This window comes from Harpia harpyja, chromosome 14 (genome assembly GCF_026419915.1).
Source record: "Harpia harpyja isolate bHarHar1 chromosome 14, bHarHar1 primary haplotype, whole genome shotgun sequence".
NCBI lineage: Eukaryota > Metazoa > Chordata > Aves > Accipitriformes > Accipitridae > Harpia > Harpia harpyja.
Window position 1 is genome coordinate 1376735 of NC_068953.1, and position 20086 is coordinate 1396820.

At 57.8% G+C, this 20086-nt stretch overlaps 1 protein-coding gene across 8 annotated transcripts in view; it reads left to right on the forward strand.

Moving 5' to 3' along the window:
• BAIAP2 (BAR/IMD domain containing adaptor protein 2) overlaps nucleotides 1–20086 on the forward strand; it is a 49084-nt gene that overhangs the window by 27104 nt on the left and 1894 nt on the right. The window contains exons 7-15 of one of the 8 annotated variants that reach the window (XM_052807296.1): nucleotides 8919–9071; nucleotides 11453–11680; nucleotides 12378–12579; nucleotides 13081–13282; nucleotides 13392–13460; nucleotides 13721–13883; nucleotides 14145–14243; nucleotides 15721–15755; nucleotides 18370–18417. In XM_052807296.1, coding sequence (XP_052663256.1) covers nucleotides 8919–9071; nucleotides 11453–11680; nucleotides 12378–12579; nucleotides 13081–13282; nucleotides 13392–13460; nucleotides 13721–13883; nucleotides 14145–14243; nucleotides 15721–15755; nucleotides 18370–18397 — 1179 coding nt within the window. In that variant the 3' untranslated portion in view covers nucleotides 18398–18417. Of the gene's footprint in view, nucleotides 1–8918; nucleotides 9072–11452; nucleotides 11681–12377; nucleotides 12580–13080; nucleotides 13283–13391; nucleotides 13461–13720; nucleotides 13884–14144; nucleotides 14244–15720; nucleotides 15756–16378; nucleotides 17655–18369; nucleotides 18418–20086 lie in introns of those variants that run through there. The other 7 variants (XM_052807295.1, XM_052807294.1, XM_052807298.1 and 4 more) reach the window with 7 other exon arrangements.

Here is a 20086-nt window from a genome sequence, read left to right on the forward strand (position 1 = left end):
CCTTTGCTCCACAAAAAAAAACTTTCTAAACCGGTTTAAAACGGAGAACCACGCAGTTTTCCCTGGGGAGCTGCTGCATGCAGTTTGGTTTGTTTAGCTGGCCCAGAGCCACCCCTGCGGCCGGCTTGTAAAACCCCCAGTGACCTCCGAGGAGGCTGCTGAAGGTACCTCGTGATGCTGGGGGGAAGCTGAAGACTTCATTAGGCTGGTGCCTGGGGACCACAGATGGATCAGACAACAGCTGGATGGAGCTCTTCTAATGGGCTGTCGCAGATTACTTTTCTCATAATGGGAGAAGCTGCTGTTGATGGAAACGTCCTGGTAGCTGCATCAGTCATCTCCTTCAATAAAGCAATAACATCTTACTCTTCTTTTGAAGACTCATCCACTTAAGCTACTGTAGCCGTCGGCAGCCGGGAGTCTGATGCTCTGTCATCATCTCTTTTCGTATTTAATGCTACGGGAAGCAGAACTGCTCCTTTCTGCCTTTTCACCACATGTGGAGTGACCACATCTTGTCATCGCCTGCAAGTGAGATGGGTGGGTGAGACGAGCACGGTGGGAGAGGCAGTGCTGTCCTCCTTCGGGGAGCTTCAGGATGTGGTTTCTGTAACATCGTCTTGTTCTGCCGAGGTGAGAGGAGATTTGGGGCTGTTCGGGCTCTGGTTTGCTGGGTGGCAGAGGACAGCCCTCACCTGGGCCAGGGTACCAGCATGGCTCAGGCTCCATCCTCTGCTAGATTGATCAGAAAGCCCAGTAAAACAGCCCAAACATCTCACCTGTGACTCTTCAGTTCAGGTTTTCCCCCTTCCTAAAGCAGAAATAAATGCTGATATTCAGCAGGCACTGCACATAACTAATGATCTTGTGGCTGGTGAGCAGTAGCTTTGGGCACACGGGGGTTGAGGAGTTCTGCTTGGGATAAGGCAGCAGTGCGATGCTCATGGACACTTGCAGGAGGCATCTCCTGAGCTGCATCAGCCACTTGTTGCATGGAGAGAGCTGATCCAGGGTTGTCTGCAAGTCCCACATCATCTGGCCACTGTCTCTTCTGCTTGTTTTGTGGAGTTTAATAGATGAGGACGGGCATCACAGAATTAAAATGGTTGAGGATTTGAAACACCTTGTGGTTTGCAGTAAAGACAACTTGCGTAGCTTAAAAGCAGCTCAAAGTGTAATTAGGCTGCAGGAGTGATTTTCCACCTCCAAAGCTTTGTCTGTCATGGTCAAGGGAGATGCTGTGGTTGTGGGTTGTTACTGCTGAATGTCGCAATAAAGCCAGGCTTTTTATTCCTTATGAATCAGTCCAGACCTTTTGTTATACACAAGGAATGAAAGCTGAGACAGCTAACTACCTCAAATGTCTCATCTTAGTTATGCAGTTACCGAGATTTTTTTTGACCTGTGTTGAAAACCAGGAGAATAAGCCAATTCCATTCACTTCACGTCTTTTATGAAGAAGAATGAAAACAATATTAAGATTAAACAATCACCAAGGAAGCTAAACTGCTGTAATTTCATTAAACGCTGGTTATGATCAAGCTATGAAATCAAGGTCATGATGGGTTTAGGACCTTGATTGAATCAGCAGCTCAACAATGAAGTTACGTTGGTTCAAACTATTTATCAAATCTTATTAGCACTACGAACAATTGGATTTCTCCATCGGGCTGAGACGAAGCTGACTGTAATTCATCCTAAATAGCGAAGCTGAAGCCGGCTGTTTGCAGTGAGAGGCTGCGCCTGACCCGGGCAAAAGGGCTTTCAGTGCGGCCGTGCCGGCGAGCAGCCACACCAGTAACTCCAGAGGGGCAGAGGGAGCTCCCTGCTCGTCCCAGCCCCTGCAAAACCAGGGCTTTACTGAGCCGGGCGCACTGGGCTGTGGAGGCTGAGCTCAGCTCCTGCCCAGATGTGTCTTCTGTCCACACCTACACCTGCTCCTAAGGGAATATTTTAAGCATTAAATACCACTGTGCCAAATAACCCGGGGGGGGTTTATAAACTTTTGTAATTGAAACCTCATTTTGATATTCCCATCAGGAGAAATAATTTTAGGTACAGGTCAAGAAGCTCTAACTGATAAGGAGTTTGCACAAACCAGGTTACAAGGGCTTATGTAAAAGTCAAATAGGGAAGAATTATGTAAAAGCTCGGTGGTTCCAGGTAACTCTCTCCAGGTTTTATCGTGCTTTAAGCTGAGTTAGGGTGTGTGTCCAAACCCAGCAAATACAGTCAGCGGGTGCAGGGAGGGGAAGCGGTTGTGAAATGCTTGGTGGGAGATGCATCAGGCCTGGGGCTGAGCTGCTCTGGTCGTGGGCAGCATCTCGGTGTCCTTCTTGCCATGGCCAGGTCGGGACCGACAGGGATCCCTGCTCGGAATTACCAACCTGAGCGTTCGTGTAGCTCGGCAGCATTACCTGCTTGTGTCTTGGGACCTTATTGAAGATCTCATCCCTTGTGGTATTTTTTGCCTCTGTTTACTCTGTAATCAGCCATGAACTCGCGTGCCGGTGACATTGGCCCCTCTTACCATGGGGCATAGCCCCGCGTGTCTGGGGAGGCTTTGGCTGCTGGTGGGGTTTCAGCACACCTTGCTCTGGCAAGGCACTGGACCTCTTCTCTCCAGACACAGTGCCACAAGAGCCATATGCTGAAGTGGCTTTTTCAGACTTTGTGGTCTGTGAGTGCTTATGAAAGAGGCAGCACTGAGAGGAGGAAAGTCTCCATCTCCTCTTTCTGGTGGCTGTGGCCGGGTGGGTTTGCTCAGCTGCTGTGGCTGGCTGGCGGCATCCCTCCCACCCTGGGAGAGCTGCAGGCTCTGGCACAAAGCGTGGTTTCCTGAAACCGGCTCTACAAATCTGTAAGCAGCTGCTACACATATGCAAAATGAAGTCTTAAACTTCTTTTCCTCTGGGCTGAGATACCTCAAATGCCTCTTCTGGAAAGCTGGTCCCTTGGTCCCTGTGCCGGCACAGGTCAGGGCCGCGTCTGATGAGTATTTTGGTACCAAACCTTGTGCATAGAGCCATTGATCTGGGGTGTCCCTGTATTAGGGGAACGTTTTAAACAGCTGATCACGAAAGCCCTGCACAGCTGGCTGGAGAAAGCACTTGCCTGCTGTTTTGCTCTCTGTAAATTTTATGTAACATCACATGCGTGCGTGGATGGTGCTTTATAGGAGCAGTGAAAGGATGAGGCTGATGCCCCGATGAACAGATGTGTGAGACAGGCAATGTAAGGAGGGGAGACAGCCCTTCTCGGGGGAGGAAGGGGAGACCGGCATCCTTGGAGCAGGGCAGCTGTCCAACCATCCAACAGTGGACGGCTGTGGCAATGTGGGGTCCCCCGGCTCTGCGGGGGTGCTTTGTCCCTGCAAAAGGCAGTGCAATGTGTTTTGGCTCCCACGGTGACCCGCATACGGGTGTTCTCTGCTGCAGGAGAGGGTTTGGTCTGTTGATTTATTTGCCTTACTACAAGAGAGGTTAGGTCACCTCAGGCTTCTTTCCGAGCTCCAGTCTCCTTCCTGACCATGCTCTACTGGGAAGAGCTGCTGATACCCCAGGGCTTGAATATGGCATCGCTCTGTCTGGCTAAACAAACCGACCGACCTCCCTCTCCATCTGTAACACACTTGGGCGATGATGGAGGCTGGAGGGAGCCGGGAGGGGACAGCATCTCTCCCGAGGCTGCTCCAGGGTCCACCAGCTTCCACACAAGGAGCAAATCCTGGGAATGAGGAAAAGCTGTCTCCTTCCCCAGGAGCTGTCAGGGCTGAGGACCCCCAGGCTTCTTGTTTTCCTCAGTTTGGCTATATGCCGTGGTAGGGTTTCAGCTCTTTCTCCTTGAGACTGTTCAACAGCTTAGATGCTCTTCCTCTGTTAATCAGCCTAACTTCTTTCTTATTTTATCCCATTACTTTCTAATTATTCTCCCTTGTGGTTCCCTAAATAAATCCTCCCTTCTCTTGGTCTTTACTCCTTCCAGGTATTTCAGCCTGCCGCATTGGTCCAGCACAGCTTGCCGAGCTCTCTCCCTTCCCCTCTGTTTTCCCCACTGCTCTGTGCCGCTGGTCCTGACCTGTCCCTCCCTGGGATGAGAGCCCGGTGTTTGGAGCCAGCACGGAGGCACGGTCCCCTCCCTGCTCGGCATCTTTCCTGGTGCCGGTTAGAATCATGCCCGCTGCATGCTCCTCTGCGGTGTCACTGGCTTTGTGGTCTCAAAACTCCTTGCTGTGCTCACTGTGGTTAGCTGGTGACCCCTGACAGGCAGCCTTGCTGGCTTCTGCCTGCTGTTGGTTCCCTCTTGTCCCTGTGGCCGGTCCTTTGCTCAGCCTGTTACTGGCAGCAGCAGACGCATCTGATCGCAGATAAAGATCTGTAATGATGATTTCTGCAGTTGTGCTCAGCATGGTGGTGATTAGCATTGCCCTTGGCTCATATTCCTGACTGGCTTGCACGTTCTTTGCTTGGATAGAACGGTTTGAACTAATTTTTTTCCAGTAAGGATGGGTGGTTATTAAAGGCTTGACTGAAGTTCGGTATTGATGTTACTGTTTCACCTGCGCTAACTACACTGATGGCAGCGTGCACTTGAAAAGAACTTGGGTCTTGACATTTCTCGGTTGCTTTTTCATCTTCACACACCTCTAGCTGTCAGCTTTGGAGTGGCATTGGGAAGATGTCAGCGTAAGCAGCAGGGCCCTTGTGTGCCCTGGCTTTTCTGTGCTGGGGATGACAGCAGCTGTTTGAGCCAGGGACTTTTCAGCATCTTGTTTCCTCTTTCATGTTTTCTTGTTCCTAATTTACTGTCTGACCCATCAGGGTAACTTGGTCTGGCTTCTGAATGGAGATTGCCAAGCTTTGCTCCAGCATCGCTCGTCTCCCCCGGGAATCGGGAAGCCGGGACGGGTTGAACCGGCAGGTCCCTGGCTGAGCCACCACCGCCTGGGTGGTTCCCCCTCCCCAGGATTGCTGCTTCCCGGGACCAGGCAGGAGCCCTCGCTCCGCTGGCTCCCGCTCCTGAGCCACGACAGCATCTTAAACCAAACCTTTTGCCCGGCTGTGCCCGGCGCCGCCGCGTGCTGACATTGCTAATTAGGTCAGCGGCTCCCGGTGAATTGAAGTGGATGCATTCGGGAGGCGGGGGGAGGAACGGGGGAGTTATTTGAGGCCTCTCCAACCTAGAAACCCAGAAAAGGTTTCTGGAGCTGTTGGGTGGCTCTGGCGTGTGCTCTGGCTTTTGGCACGGCCGTGACCACCATGAGCGCTGCCCTGGCCGGCTCCCTGCCTCCTCGGGCGCTCGGGTCACAAATGAGGGTTTTTTTCCCTCCTTGAAACTGGGAATTTTATTTAGACAATGCTTAAAATCTGAATTTGAAGCCGACAACCTAAATCGAGGTCTGAATTTAAAATGCAGCACTCGAGCGGTACGTGCTTGTCAGTGAGGTCTTGGCGGGGATGCTGCCGAGCCACGGAGACCGAGCGCGCCGAGGCCGGCGGGGAGGCACCGTCCCCTGGCCCTTACGCCAGTTGTCAGGTCATGCCAAGCTGAGAAATGCATTTGGCTGGGGTTCAAAACGCAGGATGGCTGCAGGATCCCCCCCCGTCCCCAGGGAAAGGAGATGTGACCTGCGGCCACGAGCCCGATGGTGCTGACGGGCACCTGGCTGCAGGTAAAGGACTGCTCACTGATTAAAGACAGTGCTTCTCCTTGGCGTACAGTAGTGAGATCTTGCATTGTGCTTTGCGTGTTACTTTTTTTCCTGTGCATCTGGCATATTTAACAAGGTTCTCATTTAAATTGTCTTTCCAGGCATCGTTTGAAAGCCCATTGTCATTTTGAGCAAATCCAAAATGAAAGCTATCTAGTGAACAAGAAGTGTTGCTCGCCATTTTGTAATGTAATAACGTGTAAAAATCAAGGCTCTGAATAAATCAATGGCACATCAAGCATATTTACATAAAGTATATAAAGCGCTGAGAATACTAAATTTAGAGCATAGGCTCTCTGCTTGCAAATTGACATGTTCTAACTGGCTGCAGCCATTAAGACCAGCCTTTCTTTAGCAAACAATTAAAAGTACACTTGCAAAACAAGATTGAAATCAGAGATGTAAATAAGGCTTTAACTTGCGTCTTTAAATCATGATTAAAACTAAAAATCTAACATTGCTAAGGTAAGGAAGAATTTCCCGTGTTGCGGTGTATGGTGTTTATGGGACTGGAGCTGAGCCTTGCCCCCCCGCCCCGCCGTACCTTGGGCATGGCTGTGTCTGACCTGGGGAAACCTGAATCGCGGTGGGATGGTCCTTGTGCTACTGAACTAAATTAGCCGGTGGTGGACTCATTTCACTCCTCACCTTCTCGCTCTTGATGGCCCAGTTAGTAAATTAAGCAGGATGAGTTTAGGGTGTTGGGGGCCGCGTTTGTTCCTGCGCTCCTGCTATTTCAGGTGCTGTCATGGTTGTGCTTCCTTCCAGAAATGGGGTTCTGCAGGAGGGGGAGCATCGTCCTGCCGCTTCCCTCGGGAGAGAAGGGAAGGAAACTTTTTCAGGAGCTGTCTGTAGCACAGGGCTGTGGGGACAGCGCGGCTCGGTCTGTCCCGGGCACAGCAGGGCTGCGATGGAGGGGTCGGGGCACCGGACCCTGGGGGAGCCGGGGGCTCTCCGGGATGGTGCTGGGGCATCTTTCCCTCCTGGCTCCCCATCCTCGCTGCCAGGCTGATGCCTCTGGGCTCTGTCCCTTTGCTGTTCCCGGGGCTAATAATACCCGGGAGGAGGCGGCGTGCTGCCGGCAGCGTCTCTGTCCCAAGCCCACTCCGGGGAGCGATGCTTTCCCCGCTCACGCCAAGCACGTCCTCCCACGGCCGCCTGCTCCCGCCTGCCGGCACGTGCCCAGGGCTGCTGCCGCCTCTTCCCCGTGCCATGCCGGCCCCGGCGTCTCTGTGCCTGCTGCCGGCACAGCCCCGCTGCCTGCCGGCTTTCCCGATGCCCTCCCCTATATCCCTGCCAGCCCCCACTCGGCTCAGCTCTCCCTGCAGCTTCACTTGGGGGTGATGCAAAAACCGCTGTTATTTCTGCTTCTGTGCCCAGTGGCATCAGCTCGGTTACCTTCATTTATTTCTGTTCCTAAACACAGGTGTTTGCACTGGATTTTCTCATTTGGGGAAAAAAAAAATTCTTCTTGAAGCAGGGTTGATGGTTGCAAACTGGGTTTTTATTCATTTCTCGCCGACCCCCTTTCCCGCACCTGTGTTGGTGCATGTGGGGAGACCCAAAACCTGCTGGGTCCGCCGCGAGCTCTGCGCAGGGTTTGCTCTTGAGGGAGGGTGCTCTGAGCAGGGTGACAGCGGTAGGAGCTCCAGCTCTGAAATGAGCCCCCTTTGAAGTCTGGGACGTCGCCTAATCTCGCTGCTTTTGTTGAGGTTTGTTCCATTTTATGCGTCTGCTAATAAATATTGTAGCATGCTAAAAATAACTGTTAAACATGAAGAAAGAAGTAAAGCTGCTTTGGGCCCTGAATTTCCAGTTTAATTCCCTTCTCAGGGAAGCTCAGACTTTCTGAAACAGGTTTAGCAGCGCCTGGGCTGCACGGTTGGTTGTGGCTCTTCAGTGCGGTGCTGCCGTGCCAGGGAAGAGCCGGTGCCAAGGAGGTGTTGCAGGGCAGGACAGGGATGGGCGAGAGAGATGCTCCTCTTAGAGGCTTGGTGACTGCTCTCCCAGTGCCACATCGAGGGTGGAAGCTCCTTGCGGAGGATCTGGGGGCATCCCGAGAGGATTGAGGGAGGAGAAAGCAGCCGGGTCGGGGAGCCGGGGACATCTCATGCCCTCTGTGCTCAGGGATGCCGATGGTGTGGCCGATCAGCAGCCCTGCGGTCCCAGGTGTTGCTCTCGAGCCCTCCCGTGTGCCACGTTCGCATCACAGGGATCAGCCTGAGCGGCCGGCTTACCCCAGCCCCGCGTGCCGATTCCGTGCCCTGTACGGCGCTGGCAAAGCCCCGCGTGGCACAGCCGTGCTGGCAGAAGTCACGTAGGTAGAGCAGGAGCCCGTGCCAGCGGAGGAGCCTCCCGCTGCTGCGTCTGCGGCATCTCTGCCCGGCGCTGGCGGGGTCCCCGGCGTCTGCGCAGCCCCGGCGCGCGGCATCGAGGAACGGCTGTGCCGGCAGTCCCCTTTCTGCTTGCAGCCGGGCAGGGAGTGCTGTGCCAGCGTGCAACGCTGCCCTGGCACCATCCCTGCGTCCCCTGCACCGCTCACCGCGCGGCCGACTGGCAAACGCAAACTGAAAGCCGGTAGTTTTAGCATTGCCGATGGTTGCGTGTGTTGGAGGGGTTCACGTGCTGTCCCTGCTGCGGCCCACCGGCTCTCAGCAGCGTGGCCCTGCCCGTCCTTGCAGGCAGCGATGGGATTCGGCAAAGACGCCGGCAGCGGCGGAGGTGCCGGAGGCGTTCAGCCCGGGCTGGGTTTCGTGGTGGTTTGTGCGCCGCGGTGCCTGGCAGGGACGAGCAGGGGGCTGCGGGGGCCGTTGGCAGCCCTGGGCGATGGGGGCAACCCTCCTCGGCCTCCACCGCCGCCGGTGCGATTGCCTCGGCGCGGCTCGGGCGCCCGTTTGGTGAGAGGGCGGCTGCACGCGGTACAGCTCGTCCCGCCGCCCGCGCGGCTCCCGGCCCACGTGCTGAGTCAGCGCCTCTGCGTGGCGGGGAGTGGGGGGGCTCCAATGAGTAAGGGTGGGTTGGAGGGGCCGCACAGGCACACGTGTGCGTGTCCTGGGGGGAGACGGACCCTGCGGGCACCCTGCCTGCTGGCCGCCCTCGCCAGCCCCATGGCCGCACCGCTGACCCCTCTCCGGAGGATCCTGCGGCACACCGAGGGGCAGGGGCTCGGCGGGCAAAGCGGTGAAGGCGGCTCCTCTTTCTGTTCTAGTACATCGAAGCCATCAGCAACAAGCAAGGCGAGCTGGAAAACTACGTCTCGGATGGCTATAAGACAGCTCTCACGGAAGAGAGGAGACGGTTCTGCTTCCTGGTAGAGAAACAGTGTGCCGTAGCGAAGAGTGCTATCACCTACCATGCCAAGGTGAGTCGGCCCTGCCGGAGCTGCCGTTCTGCTGCCGTGTTCCCGCGGCTGCTGGGCTGCAGGTCCCGGCTGCCCCGTCACCGGGGGGATACTCCTGTCGTGAGCCGTTGCCTATGGAACAGGCTGGTATCCTGACAGCCGCAGCTGGTGCAGCCCCTGCGGCTCGGGGGAGAGAGGCGGGAGGGAATATACCCGTGGGTGACCCACGGACAAGATGCCCTGGGAGATACATGTGCTCCCAGACTGGGAGAGGCAGGGCTGCACACCGAGCTGCACTTCGTCCGACGAGGGGCCACGTCTCCCATGGGTGCTGGTCTGCATTTCAAAGCAGCTTCTGGCTGCACGAGGTGGACGGGACCGACTGCGGTTTGCTCGAGTGCCAACGTGGCGGTGGTGACGGCAGAGCCTGGCGGCGCATCCCGCTGTCTGGCGGTGCCAGCCCCTCCGTGGTGCGACTTCACCTGCGCAGGAGAGCTCATGGTAGATGGATGGGGCCGAGTTCACCTCTCCTGCATGTCGTGGTCACTGAGGTCTGAGGGCTCTGCCCCAGCAGAGGTTTCTCAGGTTCCTCATGCATCAGCTCGTGATTTGCAAAAGCAGAAGAAATGCAAAGCAGCAATATTCCTGCTCAGAGTCAGAGCAGCGCTGCCCGCCTGGCAGAGCTCACTCTGACCCTCGCCTTACCCCCTGGCCTTAGCAAAGGCAGGTATTAAACCAGAGATTAAATTGCTGCTCCAAACCCCCTCTTGCCCATTCCCAGACAGCCCATGTTGCCTGGGCTGGGGGCTGGAGCTGCTGCCTGCCAGCCTGGGGAGCAGCAGCCCCCTGCGCTGGTCCAGAGCGGAATCCATCCGGATGAGGGCTGGGAACGCTGGTGCTGCTCCCGCAGCCTTTTGCTCCTGTTCTGGTTGTTCCCCATCGCCACCCCCCGTCGCTCACAGCACCCATCTGTCACCGCCGCGCTTGGCACCAGGGAGCAGGAGAAGGAGTTTGGATTAGTCAGCTCTGTCCTCGTGCTGTGCTGCGGACCGGATCGATGCTTGGCATATGCAAACTCCTCCTGTAGTGCAGGAGGGGAAAAAAAAATCCTCCCCAGGGGTTGGTGGCGGGGGGAGATCAGCAGGCATGAGGGTGCTGGCACCCGCAGCGTGGCTGCGGCACGGGGAAACCAAAAACTTCTTGCAGCAGCAGCACATGGAGGGTGATTCTGCAAGAGGGACTCTGCAGGTGGCTCATCCAGAGCGCGGTGGGCGTACGTGTGATGTGGGTGCCCGGCCCCGCACCAGCCTGGCAGCCGGCGTGGGCCTTGCCGGCTAAAAACGCCGTCCTGCTGCTGCCTGCAGCTCCCGGAGGATGCTGGCGGCAGCCGCAGTCTGGGTGGCGAGGCTGCGCCTCAGCTGGAACCAGTGGCCGATAGTGGGGAAACGTTCTGGGACTTTGAAATTGGCTTTAGAGGTTTTTTTGATACATGGGGACCAAGTCATCTCCAGATGAGACCGGACGCAAAGCCGCGCAGAGGTGTTGGGTCACCCTCTGCCGCGCGGCTCTGCTGCGGGGTGAGCCGGTGGGTGAGTTGGCCGTCAGGGTTACCGGAGCTTCTCCTCCGCTTCTCTTCACGGCGCGTTTCTCGGGGAGGTGTTTAGGCAGGTGCCTGGGGGTCGGTGGGGTGCTTGGCTGAGGAACGACCTTGGGGTGGTTTGGGACATCTCCTGCCTCGGAGAGTCACACGATGAGATGCTCACTCACACGGCATGGGTGTGTTAGGTGAATAAGGGCAAGTTTAGCTCCATCTTTTTTTTTTATTCTTTTTTTTTTTTTCCTCCTTGGCTCGGAGCACCGCAGTGGATGGCTGCAGGTCCTGCCCACGGGCAGGGAACAGCGGGGTTTAGCTGCAGGGCGGTGGGGCCAGAGGCTGTCGGTGCTGAGCAGCCCTAAACAAGAAGCTGATCCCTCAGGACCTGGGTGACAGCACAGAGTATGGGCTGTGCCCTGCCAAGCCTTTGGTCAGGTTTTATTTCTCCGCTTGGTCGAGCGGTGCTGTTCCCCAAGGAGCCCAGCACCCTGCCCAGCTTCCTATGGCCCCTCTGCTCCTGGAGCTGCCCCACACAGGATATCTCAGAATAAGCTGGGGAGATGAATTACCTTTTCCTTCCCTCCTTTCCATTTTTCATGACACCTTCCTGGCTTAGCTGCTGTCAGAGCCTGGAAGTGGTAAGTCCCTGTGTTTTATCTCATCTGTGCCATGCACAGGGGAGTCAATTGATCTTGCGGCCAGGATCAGGCCAGCTCCGGATCCGTGCAGTGCTGCCCAGGGAGGGGTGCAGAGCTGGGTGGTTTTCCTGCACCCCTGTGCCCTCACGCCTCGTTTTTCTCTGTTGCAGGGGAAGGAGATGCTGACGCAGAAGCTGCCACTGTGGCAGCAGTCCTGCTCGGATCCCAACAAGATCCCGGACCGCGCTATACAGCTCATGCAGCAGATGGCTGCCAGCAGCAATGGCACCATTATGCCCAGCCCTCTGTCTACATCCAAATCCAACCTCATCATCTCTGACCCCATCCCTGGTGCCAAACCTCTCCCTGTCCCCCCGGAGCTGGCACCTTTTGTAGGAGTAAGTATCTCTGTGGTGGAAATTGTCCTGCCCTTCTGAGCAAAGCTGGAGGGACGAGCCCGGGCCGGTGTCACCGTTGTCCTCAGCAAGTTGCCTTTTGGTGGACTGTCACTGATACGCAGGGGTGGGCAGCTCCGTGCACACACCGCCCTGGGATGCGGGAAGGAGAGTACGGCATGGCTGACGTGGGGATGGGCAGCCTGTCCCATCCCATCCCACCTGGGATTGCTGAGCTCCAGAGGGGCAGGGGCTGCAGGGCCTCCCGGGGGGGAATTTGGGGAACCCACAAGCTGGACTCGCCTGGCCAGGCTGGTCCCAGTCAGGCTGGTCCCAGAGCTGTGGGGCTGAACCAAGGTACCCCAGTAACTGCAGGAGAAGGTGCTTGGAGTGACCTGTGGGATGAAAGACCCTTCAGAAAAGGGTCTCCCCTGTGATGTGGGGGCCTGAGCTGAGCAGTAGAGCTCAGGAGGGATTTATCAGGTGCAAGGCAGCTTGGTGCAGTAAAATACCGTAGAGGTGACCCCGCTGCTCCCCCCAGAGCAGTTTGTCTCAGGTCGAGAACTAAACCCATCAAGCTGAAGCTCTGGTCTGCTGTGAACCACCTTCCCTGGAGCTGCATCCCGCTGCGGGAGCTGTGCTGGGATGCCCTAATGAAGACGTTCCCCGTCTTCCCCCCCCTCCTCTCCTCTCTCCGTAGCGCATGTCGGCACAGGAGGCCATGCCGGTGATGAACGGAGTCTCAGGCCCAGACAGTGACGGGTACAACCACTGGTCTGAGATGAAGCCAGCACAGCCCAAATCTTTATCTCCTCCCCAGCCTCAGAAGCAGCTGAGTGACTCTTACTCCAATACACTCCCAGTTCGCAAAAATGTGCCACCGAAAAACAGCTACGCATCAGGTGAGGCTTCGTCCTCCCCCTCCTCTGCTGCGGGGGCTGCCGGGGTGCTGTGGGGCTGGCTGTGCCGGGGGGGTCGCAGCCGCGGTGAGCAGGGTCACCGGGGATGCTGGTGGTGGCAGGGCAGTGACCGGCAGCATTCCTCCGGCATCAAGTGCCGCTCGTGCTTCTGGATGTGGCGTTAGGAAACGAGCGGAGCTGGGTTCTGCCATGGGTTTTTGGGTGGGTGGGTTTCAGCCAACGGACAGCATTTCCAGGAGGAAAACGTCAAGGAATCTCACGCAGGGAGGCTGCTCCCTTTGCCGTGGCTGGTGGGCGATGCCAAGAGTGGCAGATCCTGCCTGGGATCCTGCTCATTAAGGGGGAAGATGGGAGTCAAACACTGAAGGTTTTATTGGTACCTGGGGTAAAATAAGCAAGGTTAGGGACCTATCCCTACTTGTGCTTGGGTTTGGCCGCGGGGTGAAGGACTTGGGGCACTCGTTGGCCTCTGTCTCCCACCAGCCGAAAACAAGACGCTGCCACGCTCCAGCTCCATGGCCGCAGGGCTTGAGAGGAACGGCAGGACGAGGGTGCAGGCCATTTTCTCTCACGCTGCCGGAGATAACAGCACCCTCCTGAGCTTCAAGGAGGGTGACCTCATCACGCTGCTGGTGCCGGAGGCCAGGGACGGCTGGCATTACGGAGAGAGCGAGAAAACAAAAATGTGAGTGCCATGGCTGTCCCCGTGAACTGCTGCACCCCGGGCGCAGCCTCTTCTGGATCCCCCACGAATAAGTGTGGGTTTGGCTTCATCCCATGCCTTTGCCTTTCAGGAGGGGCTGGTTTCCTTTCTCTTACACGCGGGTCCTCGACAGTGATGGCAGCGAGCGGGTCCACGCAAGGTAGGAGCATCGCACGGGTGCCGTGCCGGGTGGGTCCCTGCACCCCTCCTAGGGCAGGTTTGTGGGCTTGGGATGGGAATACTCCGCTTCCCCTGGACATGACACATGTCGTTAGGAATAACTCCCGTCACAGGCGGGTGGTAGCTGGCTCAGGGGGGCTTTGGCCACGGTGTCCCCTGCCGCGGGTGGATGGGCAGCCTGGGCATCTCAGCCTGGAGTGGGCTGGTGCTGATGCCTCTGCTTTGGGTGCCCCCACCCAGCCTGCAGCAAGGGAAGAGCAGCAGCACCGGCAACCTGCTGGACAAAGACGACATCGCCATCCCGCCGCCCGACTACGGCATGGCCTCCCAAGCCTTCCCGGCGCAAGGCGTCAACACCTTCAAGCAGAGGCCGTACAGCGTGGCCGTACCTGCCTTCTCCCAGGTGAGCCCACGGGGCAGCGGGGGCTTCTCCCACTTTAGGGAGGGCTTTCTATGAATGGGAGATGCTTGAGCAAAGCCCTGGGCGTTAGTCCCTGCCGGAGCCCTGCGTGTGGTGGCCTGGGTGTCTGTGCCATCTCCGTCCCACCTGTGGTTTTAAAGCAGAAGGGTGAAATGTGTTAAAGCATCTTCTCAGTCTTGGCGTGATGTAGATGGTGTGCGGGTGCAGGAGGACTGCTCTCCAACTTGTGTTCGTTGTTTGTAGGACTACCTAATGCCCTATGGTTGTGCAATTAAAGACTATTCCAGTGGCCTCTGCCAACCACCCTCCGCTCACTACAAGCCTTACACTAGGTCGACAGCTGTAAGTCGGAATGCACGCAATGTTTCCCTTGGGATTTACGGGTAGTTGGCCGCTTTTGCCTGGTGACCCGTGTGCCTTGTCCGAGGCCCCATCTCTTGCTGAGCGTCTCTCCTGGGGAGAAGGGATGGGGATGCAGGGAGGCAGTGGGAGAGGAGAGCAGCGGATGGGGAGGATGGGCCGGTTTGGCTCGCCTGCGCGGAACGGGCAAGGCACGGGGAGCGAGTGGCACAAAACGGCACCGTAAACCCCCAAAGGACAACACTTGCCAACGCTATGGGAGCCTCCCACCAGAAACAGGCTGTTCACAGGCAGCTGGAAGCGTTTTCTCTGGCACGTGCCTATTCAAGCCGGTGACGGTCCCGTGAGGACACTGGAGTGAGCGTGCGAGGCTGGGGCAGACCCCGGCCAGGGTGCCGGCAGTTGTCCAAAACAAGCTCGGGGCTTCTCAGTTAACAAATTGGGGAGGATGCATGTGTGGATGGCTTCAGTTTAACCCAGGAGCTGCTGGTGTAGCGGGGCTTGCCTGCCAGCACGAGCATGATGGGATGAGCCACATTGGCTTCCCTGGAGCTCTCGGCACATGCTGGCAGATGGGGAGAGGATGAGGAGGGGGAGAGGTGGCCACGCAGCACCCGACCTTTTGGCAGGGTGCTCCAGAGAGGCGGCAGCTCCAGCTGGGATCTGGTCCTCTCTGCAGAGGATGGGCAAGTGTGGCCCCACTTGCTGTTTGCTGGGTTTTCCCAGCAGGGTTTGCTGCTGGTTTTGGGGTTTTGTGATTGGGAGCGTTCCTGGGACGGTGGGAACTTGGTTCTCTGATCCCTGGTGCATGGCCAGCTCAGAGACCAGCAACTCCCAGTCCTTCCTGGAGCGGTCCTGTGTTTGCCATGAAGAGCAGAGCTGCTCTGTGGCCGTATCCCAGGGCAGGTCCTCACCCAGGGAGCAGTGTCCTTGAGGGGTGTCCTCTCAGCCTGGTCCCCATCTGCTCCTTGGACCAGTGCAGTCCTTCCCCGCTGTAAAGGCCGTTCAGTGCCGGCTGAAGGAGAAAATGGTCCAAAACCCTGTGGGTTTCTGGTGGGAGTTAACACAGACAAACACCTCTTTCCACAGAACATTTCGCTGATGTGTCTCAGACTTGTTCGATCCCTTTTCGAGTCTCGCATCTCGAAAGCGGCTGGAGCTCTGTACCGCAGTGGGGCTGGGCAGAGCAGACCGGGGCTCTCCCGGCTCTTGCTTTCCCTTGTCTTGCCGGATAAAGTCCTGCTCCGAAGAAAGTGGTGCAGCTGTACTCCCTGCTGTCTAAACCCCATTCGAATCACCTCCATAACTCCCTTTCCTCTCCAAATGCATTGGCTCTCGGCCCCGGCATCCCTGGGTCCCGATGCACTTTGGTCTGTTCGCGTGACCCTCCGGCAGCACCTGAACGGGCACAGCCCACGTCCCCCACCCCTCACCGTGCTCCCTTCCCTCCTCTCCGCAGGGTCTCGATGACTACGGGACGAGGTCCGTCAGCAGGTAAGACTTGAACCTTCCTGTTGCGTTACCTGAAAGTGAACTGTTGGTGTTGGCTCTGGGTGAAGCCGTGGTGCCGTGTCCCCGTGGGGGTCCCTGCGTGGGCTCCCCGGGGGACAGGCAGTGGCTGGGACGGGGTCGTGTGGCGGAGGGGACGCGGTGCAGGTCTCGTCTGTCAGCGCGGAGGGACCCAGCGTCTCCTGGGGAGGACGGGTCCCAGGGCCAGCCCCTGCCGTCCCCGACCTCGCACCCCTTGTGCTTTTCCAGAAAGAGTCCCGTCTCCCCAGCCTCCTCTCTGGGGCTTGCGCCCGGATAGCGAGGCCACGGAGAATGCGCGCTCTCGGGGTCTCTTCCCCGGCACCTTCTCCCACCCAGCAGCTCCTCCGTCCCCGTTCCCTCTGCCTTGGAGCTGCCCCATCTTGCTTTTGGGTTTAAACCCCAAACCCACGGGCACGGGCTGCGAGCGAAGCGGTGACGGGCCGGGGTCAAGCTCACCGCGGCGGGGGTGCTGCTGCCGGTCCCCGTGGCACTGTGCCGGGGAGCTGGGCTCCTGGGCACGGTGCTGCCTCGCGGCGCGCGCCGGCGATCCCGGCCACTCTGGCAGTCTCCTGTGCTTTGTTCCGCAGCGGCAGTGGCAGTTTGGTATCAACGGTGTGAGGACACCTTGGCTATCGGCGGCCCCTTGCTGCTTGGAAGAGCTTTCTGCTTCTTTCCCCCCTTTTTTTCTTTCCCCTTCGTTTCTCTTTCTCTACTTCTTTTGGATTTTAAACTCTTGTGATCTTCAAGGAAACCATGGTGCTTCTCCACCCCTCCCTGGTGTTCACAGTGCCCTTGTTTCTGAAGCCTTTTCAGAGCAGAAACTGCCGATCGGTCTGTGCTCGCTTTGAAGCAGCCTGGATGCAGTTTACACTTTAGTGGGACCTAGTTTTTGTACTCCTGTGTGAATGTTAGCGATGCACTATCCCTCCTCTGGGGCTGCACGCCAGCCGCCTCGCACGAGCCTGGACAAAACCTCCCAGACTGGAACAAATATGCATGGTCTCTGGTGTCCGTACTGTTACCGAGCATCCGGGATGCCCGTGCCCGGGATGCCGTTCCCGTGGGGGGCAGCAGCCCCGCGCCTCCCCCTCGGCCTGATCCGCTTCCATCCAACCACCCGCCGCGGTGGCTTTGGGAGAAGCGGATAGCGCAGAGCTCCCGCTCCAGGGAAAGGGCTGCTTCTCGGCTGGGGGTCCTGCTGGCTGTGGGCGCAGCCAGCAGCCCCCCTGGAAGGGTTACTCCTGGTTGTTTTATAAATATATATATATATTTTTTGTAGCAAGGTATTGTTACCTCACGTTAGCGCTGGGGGCTGGTGCGGAGCCGTCTGAGGACGTGCTCGCGTCCCTAAACCGGGCTTGAGCGAGGCAGCCCCCGTGCTGTGCCGGGGGGGCTCGGCAGCACCCGGGGGTCTCCCACCCCGGCGTTGGGCTGGCGCTCGGGGTCCCGCTCCCACAGCTGAGCCCGGCCGTAGCCCTTCCAGTGCCCGTGGCTGTCTCCACCGCAGAGCTGTACACGCTTTCTTTTTCTGATGTGATTTTTAAAACCTCTTACATTGCCTGTTTACTAGGACATTGCTGGCAATACAGACACACACACAGAAAAGTTTTTGTTTTATATACTTGCCTATGGGCATATTGTAACAAGACCCTCCTGCATCGATGTCCTAATTTTGCTAAAGATTTTTAACCCAGGATATTTCATGCTGAATGAATGACTGTAGAGGGGGGAAAAAAAAACCACCCAGCCTAGCAAAGCCTGTATGGAGACTGTAAAGTGCTGAAAAACCTTTTTTAAAAGTCAGAGAGAAATGTGCCCTGTACTGAGTTATTGTTTGAATAAAAGTTTTATTTATTGCATTGAGCTGGGCCTCGGTGTCTTTTTCGGCTGCCGTGCCTGTGTGCTGCCCATCGCCGCCTGCATTGCCCATTGCACATTGCCATGCCTTTTTTTTTTTTTTTTTTTTTTTTCCCATCTCCATCCCCTCGGCATTTACATAGCCATGGGAAACCCTGGGTATTGCCTGCCTGCGCTCAGCCCCTGCAGACTTTAAACAGCTTTGCTGAGCGGGAGCAGCTAAAACTGTTTAAGGGCCGGGTCCCTCCTCCGTGTGCGTCTTGAGGGGATGCTGCTGCTGCTGCTGCTTGCTGCATGCCGAGGCTGCGGCTGCGCTTTCCTGGCCCGGCGGTGGTGGGAAAGCGGCGATGGCCGGGGCTGGGGGGGAAGGAAGCTGCCCCCCTCCCTTCCGTAGCCCCCACCATGCCTGGCCTCTCCTCTCCGCAGGTGGCTCCCGGCAGCCCGGCTGGCCATGCCCTTCCTTCCCCTCCTCGCAGGGAGCCGGCGGGCAGCACCAGCAACTCAATAAACACAACTTTTCCTCCTTTTTCTTCTTTTTCCTCCTGCTTCCTCTGCCCGGAGGCGCTGCGTGCGGTGCAGCCGGCGGGCTCGGTGGGCTCTTGCACCGGGGTGGCCGCTGGCTCGTAGCCCCGTTCCTCTCCTTAACCAACACCTTCTGTTCCCATCAAGGGGTCGGAGCGCATCCCGGTGTCCTCCAACCTGCCTTCTCTTTCCCTTGCAGCCCCGATGTTGAAGTGGCCAGGTTTTGAGGTGCCCCTGCCCGTAGTTAGTAAGTTGACGGTCTCGGGGGGGGCCGAGCCCTGGGTGTGCTGGTGCTGGGCAGCGGGTGACAGCCGTGGGGCTGCGTGGGGACGGTGCCACCGCTCTGCTTCCCCCCTGCACCCGGCCGAGCGCGTCCCCTCCCTTGGTCACCGCTTGTCCCCGTCCCGGTGGCGGGAGCTCCCGGTCTAATCGCTCTGCATCTGCACGGCTCCTCGCACCACCGCCATGCCGAGCGGCCCGCTGGGGCTGCCGCGCTTCCCTCGGGGATGCTGAGCTGCTCCTCCTGCTCCTGCCGCTTCCCCTGCTCCCCATAACCAGTCTCTTTGGTTGTAGGTCTCCGGTGTCTGCTGTCCCACCAGCGCCTAGTCGCTGCGTCGCCATCCCCAGCCCTCTCCCATGGGACAGAGCAGATCCGCACTAATGTCAAGTTTTTTGAGCAGCTTCTTTTGCTTGTAGACCGCCCTGGGGAAGTGTCTCGGGAGCCTCCTCGTCCCGACCCCAGCTGTGGCCCCAGGGCAGGGATGGAGGAGTTGTCCCAGGAGCAGAGACCCCCCCCTCGCCAGTATTGCAGACCCCAGGAGAGCCCCTTCCCTGTTTCTCTTTGATCTGTGAGCTGGTTTTCCCGCGGCTGCCAGAGCTGTGGGCTCCAGTCCCAATGGCTCTTCTCTGCCAGAGCAAAAATAGTTAAATAATAAGCCCTGGTGACTCATCAAAGCAACCTTTCCTCTCCCTCCAGTCCTGAGAATCTATTTTGGCATCCTGGAGGGAAAAGTGATCTAAGAATCTGCATTAATTAGGTGGGAAATTAATTACCCTATTTTTAAGCAAAAGCCATTTATCTTTTGAGGAAAGAAAAGCGTGCTTGGAGAGGTGAGGGATGGCGGGGGCCAGGGGCCAAGCGGGTCTCGCTGCCGCAGGTTACGTGGCCATTGCTCCTGTTGCAGAAAGGCGAGGGTTTGTGCAGCTCCCTGGGGAGGGCTGGGGGCTGGCCAGGCAGCAGGTTTAGACCCAATGGCTCAGGGCAGCCCAGGGTGGCCGTGCACCGCAGGCAGCCGACAGTACCCCCGTGGCTGCCTGCACCCCAGGGGAGTTACCTCCTGCCCGTAGCCGGCAAGTGCCGGTGGCAGCGGGACGGCGCTGGGGAGGCCCCAGGTAGGTAAAGCCCGGCTGTCACGGCTCTGGCTGTGGGACGTTGCCGTTCCTCAGGGTGGCCGAGGCTGGCTTGCCGGGAGCCGAGCTCCTCCTGCGCAGCCAGCTCATCCGTGTGCCCTTCCTCTCCCCGTGCTCTGCCTCTCCATCATTTGGCTTCTCCAAAGGCTTCCCAGCCAGCACGGCACGGAGCTGCAAGCTCTGCTCTTGCCCGGGTATCCCCGCGCTTCCCTTGGCAGATGGGATGTGGGAGCTGTAACCCCCTGCTCCCCCATAGCAGCAAGGTGCAGAGCCGGGTGATCTCGGGGTGCTCCCACACGTGGGAATGGCTCGAGTCCGGGCTGGAGCAGCTTTTCCAGCCCTGGCCCCCCCCCCCCGTCCCCTCCTTGGCAGCCCCAGCTTTAGGCTGGCTGGAAAGCAAGGTAGGAGAACATCCAGCATGCAGCAGCCCTTGCCGGCTCATCTCTTAGGTCCACCACTGCTTTAACTGAGAAAAGCGGATGAGCGAGGGGCAGCTCGGCCCAAGG